The sequence below is a fragment of the Budorcas taxicolor genome, chromosome 18 (genome assembly GCF_023091745.1).
Source record: "Budorcas taxicolor isolate Tak-1 chromosome 18, Takin1.1, whole genome shotgun sequence".
NCBI classification, from domain to species: Eukaryota; Metazoa; Chordata; class Mammalia; order Artiodactyla; family Bovidae; genus Budorcas; species Budorcas taxicolor.
The window spans coordinates 25525785-25547805 of record NC_068927.1 but is presented as its reverse complement, the minus strand read 5'-3'; the positions used below and the strand labels follow the sequence as shown (position 1 = coordinate 25547805).

The 22021-nt window shown below is 49.2% G+C and overlaps 1 protein-coding gene and 1 non-coding gene across 2 annotated transcripts in view; one reads left to right on the top strand and one right to left on the bottom strand.

Annotated features, from left to right (window-relative positions):
- The window catches only part of SLC6A2 (solute carrier family 6 member 2), a 37467-nt gene extending 29586 nt beyond the window's left edge, over nt 1-7881 (bottom strand). The window contains exon 1 of the mRNA XM_052656293.1: nt 7614-7881. Within this exon, the coding sequence (XP_052512253.1) occupies nt 7614-7881 (268 nt within the window). The remainder of the gene's footprint in view (nt 1-7613) is intronic.
- Nucleotides 1868-1940, top strand: TRNAG-CCC (transfer RNA glycine (anticodon CCC)). Its single transcript has one exon. It is a non-coding gene; the product is annotated as a tRNA-Gly (tRNA).
- Nucleotides 7882-22021: the final 14140 nt, after the last annotated feature.

The window sequence follows — 22021 nt, the reverse complement described above, 5'->3', positions numbered from 1 at the left end:
TCACCAGGCATCTCACATTGGCCAGTTTTCTCAACTTTAAGCCTCTGGGCGGCACTGCCAACAGGTAGGTAAATTGCCCAGTTTGAGATTATCTCCTCTTGTGCTGTCTGGGAGGCCCAGTGGAGGGACAAGAAGAAAAATGATGGGTCTGCACAAGTCCAGGACTCTTCCAAGTGCATTTGATGTGGGCCAGCCGAAGCTTCAGCTGGCAACAGACCAGAAACACTCAAGAATGATGGAATGGCTGAGTATGAATGAAAACCAGAAAGCTGTCCAGTGGCCAGTATCTTATCCTAATAGAAGACATCAACTGGTGAGCTGGTCTAAGCCTCCTTGCCGAAAGATCTGGAGGAAGCCAGGGCAGAGCTGAAGATTCAGAAAGAGATTTATCAGGGGTGCCTAAAGGTCAGCAGAGGATGCTTCTCCTAGAAACAGCCCTGCAGCAGCTCCTGGGACACTGAGACTGGTTGCACACTTCGTAGAAGGTGCTGCTCTGTAAGGCCCCAAACTGCCACCTTCCCATGGCCCTGCCTCATCTCCCTGTGTGGTGGTGCCAACTGCATCCAGCCTGACACAGGGCTGCAGAGCTGAGAACCTAGGAGGCCACAAGCCCAGACTCCTGGCTCTGGCTGTGCATGTTCTGGGCTGACAGGCGCAGAGCTGGAGAAACAGAGGCAGAGTGTACTTCCAAAGGATCTCAGCTCCTGGTAGTCTCCACCATTCACACACATATACACATGCACACAAAGACTTCTGCACATCAACACGCTCACATGAACACAGGAGCAAAAGACTGTCAACTGCAAAAGGGACTCCAACCAGTGGCCTTTGGTAAGAAAAGTATCTGACACAAACTGCCTGACACCCCATCATTAGAGAGGAACCCTACTGGTCAGAGTGGGGTTCTGGAATTCTCTGTGGAAATGCAAAGTCCTCAGAAAGGGAAGCCAGTGGTCACTCAGTTTAGAGTGGGGTGTGCTGGAGCAGACCCTGGGTGGGTGAGGAGGACCCCAGGACAAGGGATCCAGCAAAACGTGGGAGGGGACTTAGTAAGACATGGCATGGCCCAGGCCTGGTGGGGAATCAGGAGGAGGTGGAGGGACTGTGATCAAGGAGCGGCTGCAGGAGGGAGAGGAGAGTCCCTTGAGACCTTGCTGGACCAGTTTCCCAGTCTGTGAATGGCAGGATTCCTAACTGGCCACATCCTGATACATTAAGATATGAAAACCAGACAGAACTGTTCACCTGGTGCCTGAAGCTCAGCTTATAGGTTGTCACTGCCCATGGCTTTCACCAGAATTCCCAGAAAACCTTAGTCAGTGCCTAGGGCAGCAGATTTGTCCCCGTTCACCAAATACCCCAAGGGTATAGACAGCAGGGAGAAAGAGAAGGTAAGATTTCAGTAGAAGACATAGCTTCAGCGTGTAGCAGGCCCACTCGACTGGCAGGGCCCAGGATAAGAGCACACATGGAGATCTACCTTACAATGTCTACATATTAAAGATGACAACTCAGGCCACAGCTGTTACACATGCGCCTTCATCCTATCTTGACGACTAGAGCTTCAGCGTGGTTCTATTCATTATAAAGTTCAATTCTGGAACCCTCGGTTCTTGGAGAATTTGTGCTGGAATGTGGAGGCATGAGGGGGGCCCACATCCTGATTCTTCCCCACCCCAGCTCCATCCAGAGATGTGTGGGGCCTTTTGCACATTCATGTGGATTCTTGTGCCCACAAGTCTAAGCTCTGTCCACAGCCTCTGCAGACAGCGGGCCCTTGGCTTCCCCTTGGCCTGGATCTGCACATGCCTGTAACCCAGTCCAGGCTAGGGTAGAAGGATCCAGGTAAGGGGACCATGCAGAGATTTCCCTGGTGGTCCAGTGGCTAAGACTCTGTACTCCCAATGCAGGGGGCCCGAGTTCGATCCCTGGCCAGGGAACCAGATCCCACATACTGCAACTAAGAGTTCACATGCGGCAATTAAAGGTCCTGCGGGCCTCACCTCTTTACTCCATCCCCTGCCCTTTACTGAGACTAGCCAGCAGCATCCATATACCTCTCTATGGAAGCCTCTGCTGTTCTGTGAGGGGATTCTACAAAATGATCCACAAAATGACTAGAACTGACTTTTCTTGGCTCCACAATCTCTCACTCTCCCCCGTACTACCTCATCTTCACTTTGGGTCCTTCCAGCTGACCTCTGGCCTTAGCTCTGAGTGCAGGACAGTCCTAGTGAGGAAGAATGCTCACTCCCCTGTAGATTAAACTCCAGTTCTCTAAGGAGGTCAGTGGGGGTGAAATTCAGGGAGACTGGAGCTAGGCTACCCCTCCCCTCTGTGACAATTCTCCCCTGGCTATCAACTTTGCAGGATCTGACTTGATTCTTCCTAATGAAGCTTCTTGAAGATTTTGGTTTCTCATCTCCTCCATCCTGGTCTCTTTGAGAGGAAGCAATTATAGGCTGCTTGGAATGGTCCGAACCATATTAGAGAAGAAAATATAACCTACGAAGAACAGAGTGGAACCTCCCCTTCCTGATTTGGGAGCTAATACTACCTCAATAACAGAATATAAAATGACATTAACTTGTAGAATATCTATAATAGACTCTGAACTCCCTAAAGGGAGAGACTGCCTTTTGTTCATCTCTATATTCCTGGCACAGGATGGGCACTTAGTAAACGGGTTTTTTTTTGTTGTTGTTAAATAAATGGATCCCAGCAGTGACTCACAGCTAATGCAAGCCCCGGGGCCTTTCTCCACTTGGGCTATGGCCTCATCCTTACTTAGGCAATTGGGTTTGGGACTGCAGGGCAGGATGTAACATTTATCCTTGTGAAACCCATCTTGTTGCAAATGGTCTCTAGATCTTTTTGGCTAGCTCAGAGCAATGGGCCAATCATGCTGGTAATGTCAGATCATGGTCTCAGCTCCAGCCCCTGATGAACAGCCTCATTCCCACAAACTTCTTAGCTGGAGGGCTACACCAACTGGCAGCTCATGTGCATCTGAGCTGAATCACCAGCGTCAGGCTTGGGAAGTCCAGGATGTAGATGGCCCCCTGCAGCCAGGCCCGATGTGAGACCACTGAGTTTGCAAACTCCTGCCCTTTGTACCTGCCACCACTTCTTCCTTGGCTTTAAGAACCCCAGATATTTTGACCAAGAGGATTCCCAAAGGTCTGTGGGTACCTGAGAACCTCAGCTCACTTGAGGAAAGAACGGAAACCTATTTGGGACCCAGAACTACATATCTCATGGGACCCATATAGGAATGTTCATCCCCATTTTTCAGCTAGGGAAACAACAACAGGATAAGGTTAGGTGGTTAGAAATTCCAGGCCTGGGGCTTCCCTGGTTGTCCAGTGCTTAAGAATCTGCCTGCCAATGTAGGGGACATGGGTTCGATCCCTGGTCCAGGAAGATCCCACATGCTGGGCAACAACTAAGCTTGTGCTCCATAACTACTGAGCCCTCGCTCTAGAGCAATAACAAAGGCCCAGCCCAGCCAAAAATAAGTAAATAAAGTAAAAAGAAATCCCAGGTCCAAGCATGATTCCTTTCCAGTCTTACAGCCCTTCTAACTTCCTCTTAGAGCCAAGTCTGCACTCTCCAAAATCAGGACCCTTTCCTACTCCTGGATCTAGGCTGGGTCTAGCAGTTCCAGATCCAGGAACCATCAGTAACAACTTAAGCTACTGAGCCCCTACTATGTGCCAGACACTGTTGTGAGTCCTTTGCTTGTATTGTCTCTAACATCACATCACCCTATGGGAAGATGCAATCACCCCCCCTTTTCTGCACAAGGAAACCGAGGTCCAGAAGTGACTTGTCCAAGGCCACATTTCCAGGAAATGTCAGGTTCAGAGTCGAGCTCAGGTCTGTCGGAACCTAAAGGACATCTCTCTGACAGCTCAGAGCCATCGGCCGGACACGTCTCAAGCTGTCATTTACAAAAGATAATTCACAGTGGTCTCTTCTCTGGCAGGGAGGCAGACATGAGGGCCCAATTGATCTGCCCACTCCTCCCTGGGGACCAGCAGGGCCAGGTGCAAGACCACAGGAGTGGAGGACCTTGGAAAGAGCCTCACTGGCACTGCCTCCATGTTCAAGAAGGTTCTGAACAAAGCCTTGGAACTCCTGAGAGGGGCTTTCCTGGCCAGAAGCCACCTGTACCCATGCATCTCAGCAGTTAGCTTATGGGAAGATGTTCAGACAGGCTGATCTTTCTCAGTAATTCATTCAAAAAATATATTAGCCAGAGGCCTAAACTATTGGTACCTTTATATTACAAAACATCCTCTAGTCTGGGCCAGCGTGAACAGCTGGACTTGGAAGTCACCATGTTAATACTGGCACCAGGAGAGCACACAGCTTGTTAAGTAACAGGGCGCGTGAGTCCTGGCTTGGGGGCAGCGCTGATCCAGGCCTTGGAGAGGGACGGATCTCAGGGGTCACCCAAGATCACCACCAGCTTCAGCGGGGCACCTGAGCTCAGAGTGGGGGGACTTGAGCTCAGAGAGGGTGACAGAGATGGGATTCGAACTTGGGTCTTTTGACTGCATCCAGAATCACAGGTTATCACCTACCAACCTGCTTGCCCATCTCTGGGGCTGATTTTTAATCACTGGATGAGAACTGACCCACAAGGAGCAGCCAGGAGGTCTCAGCAGAGACTGTGCCCAGAAGAGGCCTGCTGAGAATTCCCTGGAGTGGTGAGGAGTAAGTTAGAACAGGAGCTGCCTCAGACTCTGATATACGAGGCTGCCCTGCTCCACTGTGCTCCATGGACATTCTAGCCAGAAATGGAAATTCACTTGTGTAACTTTCCCCGGCCCGGAGCCTGGCAGTCAAGGTCTCCATAGCCTGGCCCCAACTTGCCTCTCCACCCTTATCTCTCCTGGTTTACCCTTCAACCACAGCCCACCTCCTCGGAGTCTTTCCTAAGCAGCCCTTCCCCAGGCTCATCCATCTCACACATCATCCTAAAGATGTGAGTAAGAAGTGGCAGCTACCTTTACTAAGGCCATACTTCACGTCAGGCCCTCCAGGGGCATTATCACCTTGAGTCCTCACAATGACCCTCTGAGTTGAACATTTGTCAGACAGGGAAACCAAGGCTTGGAGAGTTGCCCAGTGTTACACAGCTAGAAGCTGGAACCCAGGACCCACAGCCAGGGCTCCTAGTCACTAGGTGCCACCCCCACCCCCACCAGCACAGGCTTCCTCACTTTGTTAGTTCCTGCTGGCGGGGGTAGGGATTCCAGGGTAGGCATTAGGTCTCTGAGGGCCTGGACCATTTGATTCATTTACTCATTAGTTTGTCGGGCACCTTCTACTACATCCCCTGGATCTAGCCCTTATCTTGGGCATTAGAAATACAGGCATGGGGACTTCCCTGGTGGTCTGGTGGCTGACTCTGTGCTCCCAGTGCAGGGGACCTGGGTTCGATCCCTGGTCAGGGAACTAGGGATATGCTGCAACTAAGACCCATGCAGCCAAATAAACAAAACTCAACCATAAGAACCTCCCTGGTGGTCCAGTGGTGAAGACTCCACCTTCCAACGCAGGGGCCCCAGATTTGATCCCTGGTCGAGGAACTAGATCCCACATGCCACAACTCAGGGTTCGCATGCTGCAACTAAGACCCTATGCAACCAAATAAAGAAAAAGTAATGTGACTAATATAATAAACAGAAAAAAAAGAAATACAGGTATGGAAAGCCACAGTCTCTGCTCTCAATGTGCCCTAGTCTGTTTGGAAGACAGACCCACAAAGAGACAAATGACCAAACAACCCAGAATGGGTGATGAGCAGGGCTAGCAATTCCAGGAGAGGGAGCGTCTGGCCAATTTTGCCCCAAAATTGGAACGTGTGACAAATGTGCTGTGTCTTGTGCCCTGCATACAGCAGGAACTCTCAGTTGGTGGCGATGGCCAAGGGAGCACACAGTGTCAGTGAAAACACCAGAATATCCTTCCCACTGACGTGTCCAATTGGCCATCTGGGGTGCTTTTAGTTTCAACAAACACTTAAAAAAGAGAATGACGTGTAGCAGCATGACAGTGAAGCCCTTAGGTGACCAGAGCGCCTGGCAGGCAGAAGTGGCAGTTAATACATCTAGGTGACCCCTGCAGAGCCTAGCACTGTGCCTCATGCCAAGAGGAACCCAATAAATACTGCTGATTAATGACAGAACCTTCCTCTGTCTAGGGTCATGCAGCCTTGGACGGTCATGGAGGACATGCTAGACAGAGTGTCCTAGGTTCTCTCAGTCTGTCTTTCATTCCTCATCTCCCTGTCGGCTAAAAAATGACAGAGAATCCGTATTTCCTCCCTCCTTGAGCCTGAAGGGCCAGAATGCTTAAACCTGATCAGAAACTCATAAGAAGCTGCAGCAGCCCAGTGAGGAAAAGTTTCACCTCTGGATCATCTGTTTCCCATTCCTCACCCAAAACAAGCATCCAGAGTACACACTGAAGCAAACAGCAGGGGCCCAGACCCCATGGGACAAGGTCATGGGCTTTCCCTCCAACTCTAAACCCTTACCCTGCCTCCCTCTGACCCCCTGGAGTCCTGAATCAGAGCCCCTGCCAGGCAGACGGCCCAGTGGGTAGAAAAATGTTTCGGCTCTGGTTGGCCCCCTCTTTTGCCAACTTCTTCCTCTAGGTCATTTTCCAAGGCTTGCTACAGGGTACCCCTGAGCTCATCCCAGCAAAGAGGGGAGGTCTGGGGCAGTTTCGGCAAAAGCTCTCAGGAAGGAGCTAGGACTAGGCCCCAGTATCCTGCACTCTGGGCTGTTTTCCCCAGGACTCTGCTCCCTGAGTGGGCTGTGGGCTGTGATAACTAGGCTCTCACCCCAGGGCAGGCAGTTTTAGGTCACCTGGCAAAGGAAGGGGGAGAGAGCCTGACTGCTGGAGTGACGTTTCCTCCAGGCTCTTCTCCCACTCTACCCTGCAATGTGGCCAGGACCCCAGGAGGTAGAGGCTTCTTCCTAATCACCCAAGCCGCTTGCCCCAAGGACTAGGTCAGTTCTTGGTAGTGGCTGACACAACCCACCTAGGCTGTGCTCTCTGGCCCCTCCAGCCAAAGGACCATCAACCTGAGCAGTGGAGTTCTCTCTGCCACTAGCTTCTCTTTATGTGTCTTTGATCCGAGGGTTTGTGTGCCCAAGAATTCAGGGCCTCCCAAGTACCGTCAGGGAACCCAAGTCCTTTATCAAACTCAGAGCGCAGAGTGGAGTTAGGATTACCGTGTGCCCCTGGTTGTCACATTCTGTGCACTTTCGGCGCCGCGTCAGAAGCTCTCCAGATCTCTACCTCCCTTCCTGCAGACCATCAAAAGGTTCGAGCTCCTCACCCAACTTGGTGCCCTGGTCTGTCCTTCTACGCATGCGCCTATCACTGTCCAAGTTCATGCCAAGGTCATGCCTCGATTTCCCTCTTCCAAAGGGGACTCCTTTTCCCGTGAGCCCTGTTTGGTCTCTTCTGCACCCTGGACTTGCCCGTCTGTCTCCTTATCTCCTCCCGTGGGTATCCCCAGCTCCTCTCCCGGCCCCCGTCGCAAACAGGTAGCTCCCAAGTCAAAACCCCCAGCCCGTCAGGGGGCTCACCGCCTCCGTTCTTGTAGCAGAGATAGGGGAAGCGCCACACGTTGGCCAGGTCTACGGCGAAGCCGACCACTGACAGCAGGAAGTCGATCTTCTTGCCCCAGGTCTCTCGGGTTTGATCATCGCCGTCGCGGGACGCCAGGAGGCACTGGACGCCGTTGCGCTCTTTCACCACCAAGACTTCTTTGCGCTTCCGCGGGGGCTGCTCCGACCCCGGGCCCGCCCCGCCGTTCTCCGGCTGCACCTGCGGGTTCATCCGCGCCAGAAGCATGGGTGCGGCTGGTGAGAGGAGCGTCAGGAATACTGCGAGTACGCAGAGGCTCTGCTGGGATCAAAGGAAACGATGTGATCACTGGGCCATTCCACCCTGCCTGCGGCCTCCCGGGAGCTCTGGGATACTGTGGTTGGCAGGCGCTGAGCGGGCGCAGGCTGCCCAGAAAAGGCGCACGTCTGTTGGAAAAAAGCAGAGGTAGTGGCGCGCCCGACTGGGACAGAACTTATAAGTGGGGACCGCCCCTGCAGCCCTCGGGATCTCTCTTGGGACCCCGAGGGCTTCCCTCATTCGCCCTCTCCCTCTTGCCCCCAAAAGGCGAGGTTTGGACACGCCCAGGCAGAGGTTTCCCGGGGCGGTGACTTGACCCGGTGCAGCTGGCTGCCCCCTACCCTCAGCTCGGGTCTGCGCCAAGTCCAACAGCACCAGGAGCCTTCCCGGACACTTATTACCTCTGCCCTTCAAACTCGCTGGCACCCTAGCTCTGCGCATCCCAGCCTGGGCCTCCTTGGCACACCTAGTCCGGTCCCGCGCGCAGGGCGCACTCACGTGTCCGGCAGCAAAGGGATCCCGGGTGCCGTGCGCCCTGCCTGCCTGCCCGGGACCCGCCTCGCCTCGCCAGGCTGTGGGGCGAGGGCTGGGGCTGGGGCTGGGATCCGCCGCGTGGCGCTCGGGCGCGGCCGGAGGAGCGCTGAAAGCGCGGGGCGGCCGGCGGGGCGCGGGTCTGCTGGTTCTGACCGTGCTGGGCGGGGGCCGGGCTGGTAATGTAGCCTGCGCCCCAGGTAACGCGCCGATTGCATTAACCCAGCGCCGGGCCCGCTCTGTCTGGAGCCTGTTAGCGCTAATGGAGACTGACAGCGCGGCCGGGGATGGGCAGGGGCGGGGGCGCGGCGCGGGCTCGGCGGACTGCAAGAGCCCCGCTCCCGGCGACTCGCCGGACCCGGGCGCCCACTGCCTTCCCAGCACGCGTTAGGACACCAGATTCAGCTCCTGGGGGCAATAGGCTCTGACCTACGACTGTAGGAAGAAAGCGAGACTCTCAGAACTAAGATCTGAGTTTGAGAGGGAACAGGGAGAAAACTGGGGAGTGCAGTGGCGGTTCAGTATCAGTTCTGTCATCCGCTGCAGGCCACGTAAGCTACCTGGCCAGAGTTTTTTCATCAACAAGATGGGAATGTTCTGTTCAGTGCCTAGGAAGGCACACTGAGGGCTGGTGGGCCATCGGGTGGGTTTTGTTTAGCCTGTTCGGATTGAAAAGTCACAACAGGGCGCTTACTCCTACATCTGTTTGTTACGGGCAGGCTAGCAAGTCATTTGAGGTTCTGACCCCTATTACATGAGGCTTAGAATAGCTATTCATTCACTTATTTACCTATTCGTGTACCCCTTTGCTCACGTGTTCCTACATATGCCTGTTAAGTGCCAGACACTGTTCTAGGCTCTTGAGATACATTAGGGACAACTCTGTCAAATATCCATGATATGGGACTTCCCTGGCGATCCAGTTGTTAAGACTGCACTGCAGGGGGACTGGTCCAATCCCTGATGGGGAAAGAGGCTTCCCAGGTGGCTCAGTGGTAAAGAATCTGCCTGCCAATGCAGGAGACACAGGAGATGCAGGCTTAATCCCTGGGTTGGGAAGATCCCCTGGAGAAGGAAATGAATGGAAACTCACTCCAGTATTCTTGCCTGGGAAATCCCATGGACAGAGGGGCCTGACAGGCTACAGTCCATAGAACTGTAAACAGTTGGACACGACTGAAGTGACTTAGCACACAGGAGAGTGTTTAGAGCATTTTCATTAAGGTGACCAACATGACAGATTTCCTCTGTGAAGGATGCAGAGAGAAGAGAAAGGGGGAAAGAGTGTGGCGGCAGATCTGCCCTGGCCTTCTGGAGGCTGATGGCTGGAGGCAGAAGGTCAGGGCAAGGAGGAGGTTTCAGGAGGAAACAGCACCAGCGATGTTTGTCTCCTCTGACCCCTGGACCATTCTGACAAGCCTGCGAAGAAAGCAGGATTGGAACCATCATCCCATTTTGGGGGTCAGGAAACTGCAGCTCACAGGTTGGAAGTGACAGAGTTGAAATGAGAACACAGGTCTCCTGGCCCCCTGCCCCTGTCTCCTCCACCAGCTTATGGATGGAGACACTCAGAAACTCACTAGGAGTCAGGGTGCCCTCCTGCCTGCTACCCTGTGTCTCATCCAAGTGATCCTGAGGATCCCACCTTAAAACATGCTGTGAAGCCCCATTCCCACTGTGGAAGCATCCCCACAGAGGGTCCCCATCCATTGCCTTTCACTGCAGCAGCCTCCTCGCTGGTCACCCTGTGCCCAGTATCTTTCCAGCCACATGATTTTCACCAGCTGCCAGAGCATTCTCTAAAACTCATCTGATCACCTCACTCTTCTGCCTAAAACTCCTCTGAGAGACAACAACACATCAATGTGATTTAATTAACCCCGGATTTGAAGTAATTTTATTTTCTTTTTTATACTTCTCTTTATCTGCCAACTTTTATACAATGAGCCTTTGATACTTTTGCAATCAGAAAAAGATAACCCATGATTTCTTAAAATCTTCCCATCTTTCCAAGATAATATCAAAACACCTTCTGCAATACAGACAAGATTCTGCGTGCCTGTTTAATCACATCTCTTGCTATTCTAATCTCTCTGTATTCTTTTAAAATTCCTTTACCATCTCCAAAATATGCTTTATTCTCTAGGAACAAGAGATATACTCAACTACCAGTGATTCCTTAGATACTTTGTGGCTTTTTACACCTCTGAATTTTAAAAAAGGCTTTCCATCTTCCTCTTGTCTATCTGGAGAACTCCTATTCATCCTTTAAAACCTCAGGTGTCACCTCCACTGTAAAGCCTTCCCTGATAACTACCTCCCATAAGAGAATAAATTCTTCCTTTATATTGTTTTGTATATTTGTCTAGAACTTTCTCTACATGACTTCCCTACTAGGGATAAAGATAGTACCTGATATATCCTGTTACATAGCTTACACTCCAGAAATATGTACAAAACGGAACAAAGAGAGATCTCAGTCGTTAGTTGGATTTGGTGTCTTTGGCTGGGGCTTTTTTTCTCTTGGATTCTACCAAAAACAGAACCTGAAACAAAGAATTGAATTCAAGTAGTTTATTTAGGGGGCTTCCCTGGTAGCTCATATGGTAAAGAATCCACCTGCAATGCAGGAGACGTGGGTTCAATCCCTGGATTGGGAAGATCCCTGGAGAAGGGAACATCTACCCACTCCAGTATTCTGGCCTGGAGAATTCGATGGACAGAGGAGCCTGGCAGGCTACAGTCCATGGGATCCCAAAGAGTTGGACACGACTGAGTAAGGTGATCCTGGAAACAGTGATAGAGGCCAGGGGAGGTAAGAAAGAGAAGGAAACCAATAGAGGGGCCCTTAAGAAGCAGTCACTGCTGTGGGCAGCTGGTGGTCAGTCCTGCTGGAACCTCTGGGCCAGGGGTGTCTCAGATCTGTCCCATCCCCGGGCAAGAAAGCTGGAGTATTTATGCATGAAGACTGCTCCCAGGGTGCTAACTTACCAGCATTTCCATCCTGCCTGGTGTGTGGGCTGAGCAAATTCTTGTTGCCAGAAAAAGGCTCCCATTAGAGTCCCTGGTTCGGGCAGTAGGAAGCTGGTGGTTGGGTCTATGTTGGCAAGAAGAGTGGATTACAAGAGGTGTGGGCAGGCCCTGGAGTGTCCCCTACAGAGATGAAGGGAGACACTGCCCGCCTCCTCCACCGCACCCCTCCCATGCACATCATTGGAGGGTCTGACAGCAAAACTTGAGGGTTTCACCTTGTAGTTTCATAGACTTCTGGAGACTAGCCTGAGGCTGGGCTAAAGGGGAAAATGTCTCTCTCCATCTGGAGCCCAGACTCCCTGCCTTCAGATCCAAGAGCCATGGGGCCATGTGGCTTCTCTCTGTGCCCTGCCTCCTGCCCCTCCAGGTGGCCTGAGGGAAAGTGGGGGGGGCAGACGGCTGGAGCATTATCAGAGCTAACGTGATCCTTGGGGAGGCATCACTTCCACTTACCACGATGCTTGGTGACACAGGCCATGGGCACAAGGCGCTGTTAGCCCAGCTCTGGCCATCTCCCCTCAGACACTAAGACCCTGACACACAAAGGCTGGTCTGTAGGATATTTGGAATCCAAACGACTCAGTTCTGGAAGTGTCCTGAAGGTAGTATCAGAACCTGCACCTCCACTGCACTGATGGGGAAAATGAGGTCAGGGAGGAGGAGAAGTTCCCTGTACATTTCCTCCTTTCCTTCTTTCCTCTCTGTTTTCTTTCTTCCTTCCTTTCTGTTTCCTTATTTTGTTTTTCTTTTGATCAGGGGCATTAGACCTATGTCCTGACCACTGACCTGCCCTGGATGGTTGGTGTACATTAAACTGCATTTCCAGACAGCAAAAAAGTGCCCTCAATAAAAGACCCGGGTGAGCTGAAGTCAGTCTCCTTCAGGAGATCTTCCTCTAAAGCCTCCCAGGTGTCCTCGAGGCTTCCAGCCTACTCAGATGGTCAGTCCTTTCACTCTTCTCTGTGGAGCCTGACCTGGGACCACATCCAGGCACTGGCACTAAAGAGCATCTATCTGTCATTGATGATGGATGCATCCATTAACATCGCCTGCCTGGATCCAACTACAGAGCAACATCTCCACATGGGCAACAAAAGACACCTGGAACCCCTGTGTCAAAGATAGAATTCTTGACCTCCCCTTGTTTACCTGCACACACACACCTGCTCTTCCTTGTCTCCATTATTCCAAGTGATGGCATCGTCTTCCTTGTAGATCCTCAAAGGCCCAAAACCTTAGAGTCCTCTTTCTCCTGCTCCCACAACCAATCCAACTGCAAACTCTCTTGGCTATATTGTTCCCATCTCCCCATCTCCGAGGTCACCAGCCTGCTCCCAGCTATGTCATCCCTCACCTGGGTTAGTGCTGTAGCATCTGAATGGCCTCTGCCATTTCTCGCTTTACCCCTGAAGCTCTACACAGACACCAGAAAGACCTTCTAGAAATGAACTCAGATCCTATCCTTCCCTCCCTCCAGTGGCTCATTTCATTTGGAGTAAAATCTGAAGTTCTTCAGTGGGTGAGATGGATTAACGAGTAAACCATCCTTTTGAGCACTTGGCATTGCAAGCCTGGACAAGCACATGACCGCCCCCACGGGAGGACAGAAGTGCTGGGGGGGTCGGGGGAGAGGACAGGTGTGCCAGGTGGGGCAGCAGAAAAAGCACAGGGCTGGGTCCTGACTCCTGCTCTGCTATATTAGGGCTTTTTGGAGAGGGCCAAGTACATCAGCAAGATGGGGATGGACAGGAGGAAGAAGAAAGATAGACAAAAGTTATGTCAGGACTGGAACTGGGGAGGGAGAAAGGGATGGAGGTGTTCAAGGCAAAGGGATTCAGTCTCCTGGGAAGAAAGAAGGACATCCCCCTTCTGCATGAACCACCAAATGACATCCTTTGACCCTAAGGTGGTCACGTGAGTTATGATGACAGAAAACTCACACCTGGTTCACGTCCCTCTCCAAGGCAGAGTGGGGTTGAGGTCAGCTGATCAGGATGAACCATAGTCAGGCTGACACAAGAGTTCTGTCCATCTAGGGAATGAATATTAGAGCATGATAGGACCATAGAAATCTTCACGCTCAGGTGCACTCTGTGAGAAGACCAGACACTGACAATCTGATGAATGTAGACTCTCCCAGAAACACGTACACACACACAGCATTTAACAATTTAGTGTGAAATTTCTCACACATAACAAAAAGCATATAAAATATATGTAAACAGCTTACAGTTTAAGTATCAGTAATATGAATATATAAGAACCCACCCCCTGGGGGATTCCCTGGCAGTTCAGTTGTTAAGACTCCACAGTTCCATTGTAGAGGTAATGAGTTCGATTACCAGTCAGGGAATTAAGATCTCACACACCAGAGGATGTGACCAAAAAGGAAAAAATAATTTAAAAATTTAAAAATGAATTTTACAAAAAGAACCCATTCTCTTGGCTTAAGAAATAGAACATACCCTACAAGCCCCCTGTGCCCCTCCCCTTGCCACTCTCCCCCACACCTTCCTTTATTTAGTAAATCATTGTTTCTTTGTTATTCTTCATGGTATTGTCCCCTATGAATCTATTCCTAAGAGTACATTCTTTAGCTTTGTCCTTCTTTGAACTTTACATAAAAGGAATCACACTACAGATATTGTTCTGTGTCTTCTTTGGCAGAACACCGTATATTTGAGATTCATTCATGATGATGGAGTTAGCTGTAGATCACTCATTTTCACTGTTGTATATATTCATTCTGGGCTTCCTTTGTGGCTCAGATGGTAAAGAATTTGTGCAATGCAGGAGACCCGTGTTGGATCCCTGGGTCAGGAACACTCCTGGGGGAGGAAATGGCTACCCATTCCAGTATTCCTGCCTAGAGAATTCTGTGGACAGAGAAGCCTGGCAGGCTACTCTCCATGGGGTCGCAAAGAGCAGGACATGACTGAGCAACTAACACTTTCACTTTCTTTTCATATATTCATTCTATTGTCTGAATTATAACAATCTATTTATTCACTCAACTATTGAAGTGGACTTCAATGTTGGACTGTTTCTAGTTTTTTAAATACTTTGAACAATGCTGCCTGGATGTTTTTGTACAGACAGCTCTGATGCCCATGTGTAGAGTATGTGTTCAGCTTTATCAAATAAGGTCAACTTTTTTTCTCAAGCGGCACCAGCTGAAACTCTGTTATTTCTTCACTTCCAATTTCTTTACATCCTCGGCAACTCTGGGTATTACCTGGCTCTTATTTTTTATCACTCTTTAAGAGATGATTTTAATGTGCGTTTCCCTGACTTCTAATAGCCTGCAGCGTGTTTTCACATACGTGTGGGTCATTTGTGTTTTGTTTCCTTCTGTAACATGATGACATGTCATTTGTGCAATTTCGTGTGTGGTTTTTTTTTTTTTAATTGATTCACATGTGTGTGTGCTAAATTGTTTCAGTCGTGTCCGACTCTTTGCAACCCTATGGACTTTAGCCTGCCAGGCTCCTCTGTCCATGGGATTTTGCCATTTTCTTCTCCAAGGGATCTTCCTGACCCAAGGATTGAACCTGGCTCTTTCAGGTCTTCCGCACTGGCAGTCAGGATCTTTACCACTAGCGTCTTCACAGTAGTTCTTGATATCCTGTGCACAAATCTTTGTCACTAATATTGCAAGTATCTTATCTCGGTTGTATGATAAGTTTTTTCTCTATATGGTGATTTTGGTAAATAAGAGGTTACTCATTTCAATGTTTTTTTTTGATTAATTAGTTTATTTGGGTGCATCAATTCTTAGTTATAACACATGGGGTCTTCATTGCTGCAAGCGGGATCTCTCTAGCTTCAGCACATGGTCTTAGTTGTCCTGTGGCCTGTGGAAACCTAGTTTACTGACCAGGGATTGAACCCACATCCCCTGCATTGGAAGGCAGTCCTAACCACTGGACTGCCAGAGAAGTTCCTATTTTACTGTATTTTAATACAGCAATCTTTTCTTTTGGTTTATGTATTTATGTCAGAAATCTTTCTCTACCCATTATTTTCCTAAACTATATTTTAAACTTTGATAGTTTTCCCCTTCATATTTTGGAGAAGGAAACAGCACCCCTTGCCAGTATTCTTGCCTGGAGAATCCCATGGGCAGAGGAGTCTGGTGGGCTACAGACCATGGGGTCACAAAGAGTTGGACACGACTGAGTGAGTAAACAACATTAACAACAACCCTTCATATTTATATCTTTAAACTATATGAAAGACTGATGCTGAAGTTGAAACTCCAAAACTTGGCCACCTGATGTGAACTGACTCATTTGAGAAGACCCTGATGCTGGGAAAGATTGAAGGCAGGAGGAAAAGGGGACTACAGATGATGAGATGGTTGGATGGCATCACCGACTCAATGGACATGAGTTTGAGTAAGCTCCAGGCATTGGTGATGGACAGGAAGGCCTAGCATGCTGAAGCCCATGGGGTCACAAAGAGTCAGACACAACTGAGTGACTGAACTGAACTGATATGGAGTTGATTTTGTATAGGGTATGAGATAGGGATTCCACTTCACTATTTCTCAGGTAAATCACTGATAAACTGTCCTGGCCCATTCATTAAGTAGTTATATCTTTCCTGCTCTGCTTGGCAGAGAATGGTCACTCACCAACCAAGTCTCCTTGTACAGCTGGGTTTGCCTCTGGGCTCTTAATTCTGCTCCATTGGACTGTTTTCTGTGTCCAAGTAATACCACATTGTCTTAATTGACATTGTTTTCCAAGTACAGACTTTCAGTCATAAGATGACTCTGTTCTAGGGCTCAAAATTATGGCATGTTGTTATAGCTAACAACACTATATTGTATATTTGAAATTTACAGAGAGTAGAGTTTATGTATTTTACTACACAGACACAGAGAAAAGATGTGAGATGACAAACTTGCTAATTAAGTTAATTTTGGTAATCATATTACAATGTATTTGTATATCAAATCACCACATTGTACACTTTAAATACATAAATTTTTTGGTCAATTATACCCCAATAAAGGGCTTTCCTTGCGGCTCAGCTGGTAAAGAATCTGCCTGCAACGAGGGAGACCTGGATTCGATCCCTGGGTTGGGAAGATCCCCTGGAGAAGGGAACAGCTACCCACTCCAATATTCTAGCCTGGAGAATTCAATGGACTGTATAGTCCATGAGGTCACAAAGAGTTGAACATGACTGAGCAACTTTCACTTCACTTCATATCCCAATAAAACTGGGAAATAAGCAAACAGCATTACTTTATGATAAGTTTTTGTCTCTGATGGGGCATCACCGACTCAATGGACAGGAGTTTGAGCAAACTCCAGGAGATGGTGAAGGACAGGGAAGCCTGGCATGCTGTAGTCCATGGGGTGGCAAAGAGTTGGACACAACTGAGCTACTGAACAACAACATCTAATGGGGCAAGATTCAGCAGCTCTTTTTCTTTGGAAGTGTCTTGGCAATGCTCTTCCCCACAAATTTCAAAATCAGCTTATTGAGTTCCATGAAAAATTCCATCAGAATTTCAACCATGACTACATTGAATCTATAGATCAACTTGAGGAAACGACCTTTTTTTTTTTTTTTTACAGTATTCAGTATTCCTATTCAAGAAAACAGTACTTATCTCTGTGTATTTTTCATTTTTAATATAAACAGCATTTTATTTTTATTTTTTCTTACATATTTACTTATTTGGCTGCATTAGGTCTTATCTGCAATGCCTGGGCTTACTTGCCCTGTGGTATGTGACATCTCAGTTCCTCGACCAGAGATTGAACCTGCATCCCTTGTATTGCAAGGCAGATTCTTAACCTCGGAACCACCATGGAAGTCTCTACGCAGCATTTTAAATAGAGGTTTAGGGGACTTGCAGACTCTTGCACAGACTCCGTCTCGGGATCCCTGACACGACGGCCCGCTAGTCTCTGTGCTGCTCCCTTTTTCCTCAGGAAACATCTCCCAGTGGCGTCACCAGTGATACGGAATACATACGCGTACACCTCCCTTCCCGCCCTCTTCCTACTTCCCTCTCTAGCCTTCCGATATCTATTTCTAGGAAACATACCAAGTTACGCTTTTCCTTCAGTCTGGAGAGACAGAACGGCTAGACGCATGAACTTGGTAGCCATATTGCACGAATTTTAATTCTGGCTTCTTCCTATGTGTGAAATCTTGGCCAAATTCTCCTACTTCTCTGTGTCTCAGTTTCTCCATCTGTAAAATAGGTAAGATGGGGATGACAAATAGAACTTAGCTCACAGAATCGTCGAGAGGATTAAATAAATAAATACATGCAAAGCACTTAGAAGAGTGCCTGGGCCAGCATGTTACTCCTTGCTGTTGTTTCAAGAAGTTTAACCTCTTCACATCCGTGGGAGGCAGGGATCTTCTTTAGAATTTCAAGTTAGGACATCTGACTTCAAATTCCTAGTCTGGGATGAAGTAGCAAATATGGGTTAGTGTAACAATTATGCTTTGTGGAATTGGAGTTTTAAAAAAATGTTGGATAGGTTCAAAACCTTGCTTCACCATTTACCTACTGGGTGACTGGTTTCTGAGCCTCAATTTCCTCATCTGTAAAATGGGAATAACACAGCTATTAAATAAAACAATCAATGGGAAAGACTTTGGTAATGCTTTAGGAAGGGACTCATTTAGCAAGGCTCCGTGATGTGAGTTACTGTCATGTCCTTGAAGGTCATCTGCTTCTTTCTAGAGTTCTGCGGCCTCTTTGCCACTTTCGCAGCTCACATTAGCCTAGCAGATTGTTTGAAATGCAGATTCTTGGGCCTGGCCCCAGAAATTTAGATACAGTGGGTCAGCAGCGGGGACCAGGAATCTGCATGTCTGTGGCATGTTCAATTCCTATTTAAAAATATGCAATTCCAATATTAACGATATGTTTCCAAAGCATGGTGCCAGGTTGAGAGTGGCTATAGCAATTCACACTCGCCATCTCAGTGCCTTCTTTTCCTAGCACTGGGGCTTCCTTTAACTCTGGCCACACTTGGCAAAAAACATTCAGCCACTTCCTGGCTGAGCCACTTTCTCCCTGGGAGAGATGAACGGGTGCCCTCTAGAGCATGGAAGGAGAAGAGCTGTTTCCTGCTCATTGTCTAAGGTATAGTGATAGAGGTACCAGGAGCAGCCATAAAACCCCCAGAGCAGGTGTGGGGGATAGGCAAGGGGATGGAGGTGGAAACTGCACTCTCATCAAACTGATCTTCATGAGGCTTCAGCACAATGAAACCAAGGGCTGCGGGATCTGCCCCCAGTCTGGGCTGGTCCCACTCTGCTCTCGTGCCTGGGAACCTGAATCTAATAAGTCACTTAGCGAGGGCAGCACAGGCAGTAGCCACACTCTGTGGACCACACATAGAGAACACCTGCCCACGGCACATCGTGTGTGAGGCCTGCCCCCTACTCTACCTGTTGTTTTTAGCCCTGTTAGCCTGGGCTGATATGTGCTTCAGTTCTCTATACAATGGGGCTTATCATAGTACTTATCTCATAGGGTAGTTGTAAGGTTTAAATGCTTCATGACTGTGAAATGCTTCATGCTGGGCACATACTAAATACACAATAGAAATCTGCAATATATCGGAGTCTTTCCATTCACTGATGCATGAATTACATGAATTTTATTGGTTTATTGGTTCTAGATGCACTACACTAAGCGGGCTTCCCAGGTGGCTCAGTGGTAGAGAATCCGCCTGCCAGTGCAGGAGATACAGGCTTGATCCCTGGGTGGGGAAGATTCCCTGAAGAAAGGAATGGCAACCCACTCCAGTATTCTTGCTTGGGAAATCTTCTGGACAGAGGAGCCTGGCAGGCTATAGTCCATAAAGCTGCAAAAGAGTCAGACACAACTCAGCAACTAAACAACAGCCATGCTAAGCTTTATTTCACATAATACTCATTATTATTATCTCCGTTGTACAGATTAAAGAATTAATAGTATCAACTATACTTCAATAATTTTTTTAAATTTTTCCAAAAAAATTAACAGTAAAAGTGGTTAAATGCTTTGCCCAGGATCACATGGATAGGATGGGACAAAGCCTGGGATTTGAGACCCAAAACTAAGCTGGCTCCAGGGTACATGCTGTTAACCACTGTTCTATCCTGGTGGCTCAGGGTCTCCCTTTTTGGCCCCCACTTTCTTCATCTGCCTCACTTTCTCTCCTGCCCCACTCAAGCCCCCCATTCTAAGCAGGTCTCCTCTCCCTTTTTGTTTGGAAACCTGAAGGCTGTGGCTGATGCAGTTCTGAACCCAGCATTGTCTGTCTGCAGCCACCATCTTCTCTGGTCCCTTCTCCTCAGAGCTGGAGTCCTTCCCTCTCAAGGCTCACCACCTCCTCCTACCCCAATCCCTTATGTCCACCCTACCTGCCACCCCTGGGACCTGCTGCAATGCCATCCTGCTTCTCTTCTATTTTCCTTCTTTCTCATTCCCTCTGTCCCACCCAGGTCTTCTCCATCCAATGGCACCCTTGCTCAGTGCAGTATCATGCTCCTTTCCCTTCCTCCCAGGGAGCTACCTTGAAGAAGACCCTCCACCCACACACGCCTCCCCCTAACTCCCAAGGTTATTTGGGTAGTGGCAGAACAAGGATTCCGACCCTGACCCCTGACATGTGGTCCAGGGCTCTTCCACATGCCACATCCTCTCCATGGGGCATTTATCAGACTAGGTGGTCTGGGCACACCCTGAAGGGATGAAGCAAGGGACAGGGAAGCTGAGATGAGGAGCCTGGTCCTGATGGAGGGAGGTCCAGGCCAGGCGGGATTCTGGGTGATGACAGAGCCTAAGAGAGGTCATCATTAGTCCTTTCCTGCTTATTCCAGAGGATACAGAAATGCACATACTAACCCTCCACTGCACTGCTTTCCATGTGGTGAGACCAGGCAGCCATTTCACACTGGCCAGGGACAGATGAGGGCTCTTGAACTGACGTCAGTCCAGATACTCCTGTCCCTACCAAAATAAAATGCGTATTTCTGCTTGTGTGTATGCTGGGAAGTTTGAGGAGAGGCAGTGGTGAAGGGACTTGCAGCCTTCAGGAACTGGGGGGCAGAGCTGCTGGCCTCACAGGGGGACATGTGGTCAGAGAGGAGAAACAGCAATTATACTCCCTGTGACCCAAGAGCAGGACTGAAGCCCATACACACACCCTGCAGGGGGTCAGCACCCAACTCACCGGAGCACAGGAGAGGGCTTAGAGGGCTGTATCAGGGGTGGGAGAACACACCCTCCCGGGTGTGGTGGCCTGGTTCCCAGACGTGTCCAGGCTGAGCCCCAGTCGGAGGACAAACCTCACAGTGGGGACTGTTTGCCTGACAGGTTCCCAGGCATGCACGAGGCTGGGGAAGGGGGCCTTCGGAGGAAGCGGACTCTTCTTCAAGGCTTTCCCAATTCTGCTCATCATTTTACTGATAATAATCACTCCTGTTTTTCCTCCCTGTCCCATAGCCCACTCTGAACAAGACCTCACCCTACTCCCCAAACAATTTAGAAGCCAGGATGGCCAGAGCTTAGCAAGAACCTCACTGCTCCTTCCTGAAGTGGGTCATGAGACACTGATGGTTTAGGGCCACACAGGTCCTGCTTTAAATAACACTGACTCACATAGGAAGAAAGCAGGACCCCCTTCCTACTATAAGAGAGAAGAACAAATCTGACTTCATATTGGATCTGTTTTTTCTACTTTAACCTTTGTGTTCCATTGCTTTTGCTTCTGTTTTAAGAATGTTGCCTATACCCTGAAATGTACAGCACAGCCCATTCTCAAGGCTCTGACCTTGAAGGATATAACACTTTTTCATTCATATAGAGATAAAACAGCGCAGAACAAGGAGAACAACATTTGCCTCATTGGAGGTTTATAGGAATGTTGTGACCGGACTTATGTGGACAATGGCAAAAACAAAGGATTCTAACAGCGAGAAGTTTGCAACAACCAACCATGCTCCTCCCTCACCTTGCCTTTAAAAATGCTTTGCCAAAACCCTTCAAGGAGTTCCATGTTTTTTAGGGGAATGAGCCACCAGTTCACCTTGCATCTCTCTGCAATAAGCCTTTCTCTGATCCAAATTCCAAAAACACTGGGTCTTTTTAACCCTGACTATTGAAGGGGCACTTGCTGATCCCCATTTCTACAGAGGGAAATCGGGCTTGGAGTCAGACCCTTTTAGCCCCCCTCCTCCGGAGCCCCCCTTCCCCAGCCTCATGAACGCCTGGGAAACTGTCAGGCCCAAGTCCCCGCAGTGGGGTTTGTCCTCACACCAGGGCTCAGCCTGGACGCGTCTGGGAACCAGGCTGTCATACCGGGGGAGGGTGTTTTCTCCCATCCCTGATACAGCCCTCACCTGTGCTCTGGTGAGCTGGGGGCTGACTCCCTGTAGCACAATTGAATAACAGCATTTGGTCTCTTTGCATGTTTGTATATGGCATGTGGTAGTGGTTTTCTAGGGCTTCCTTGATAGCTCAGCTTGTAAAGAATCTGCCTGCAGTGCAGGAGAC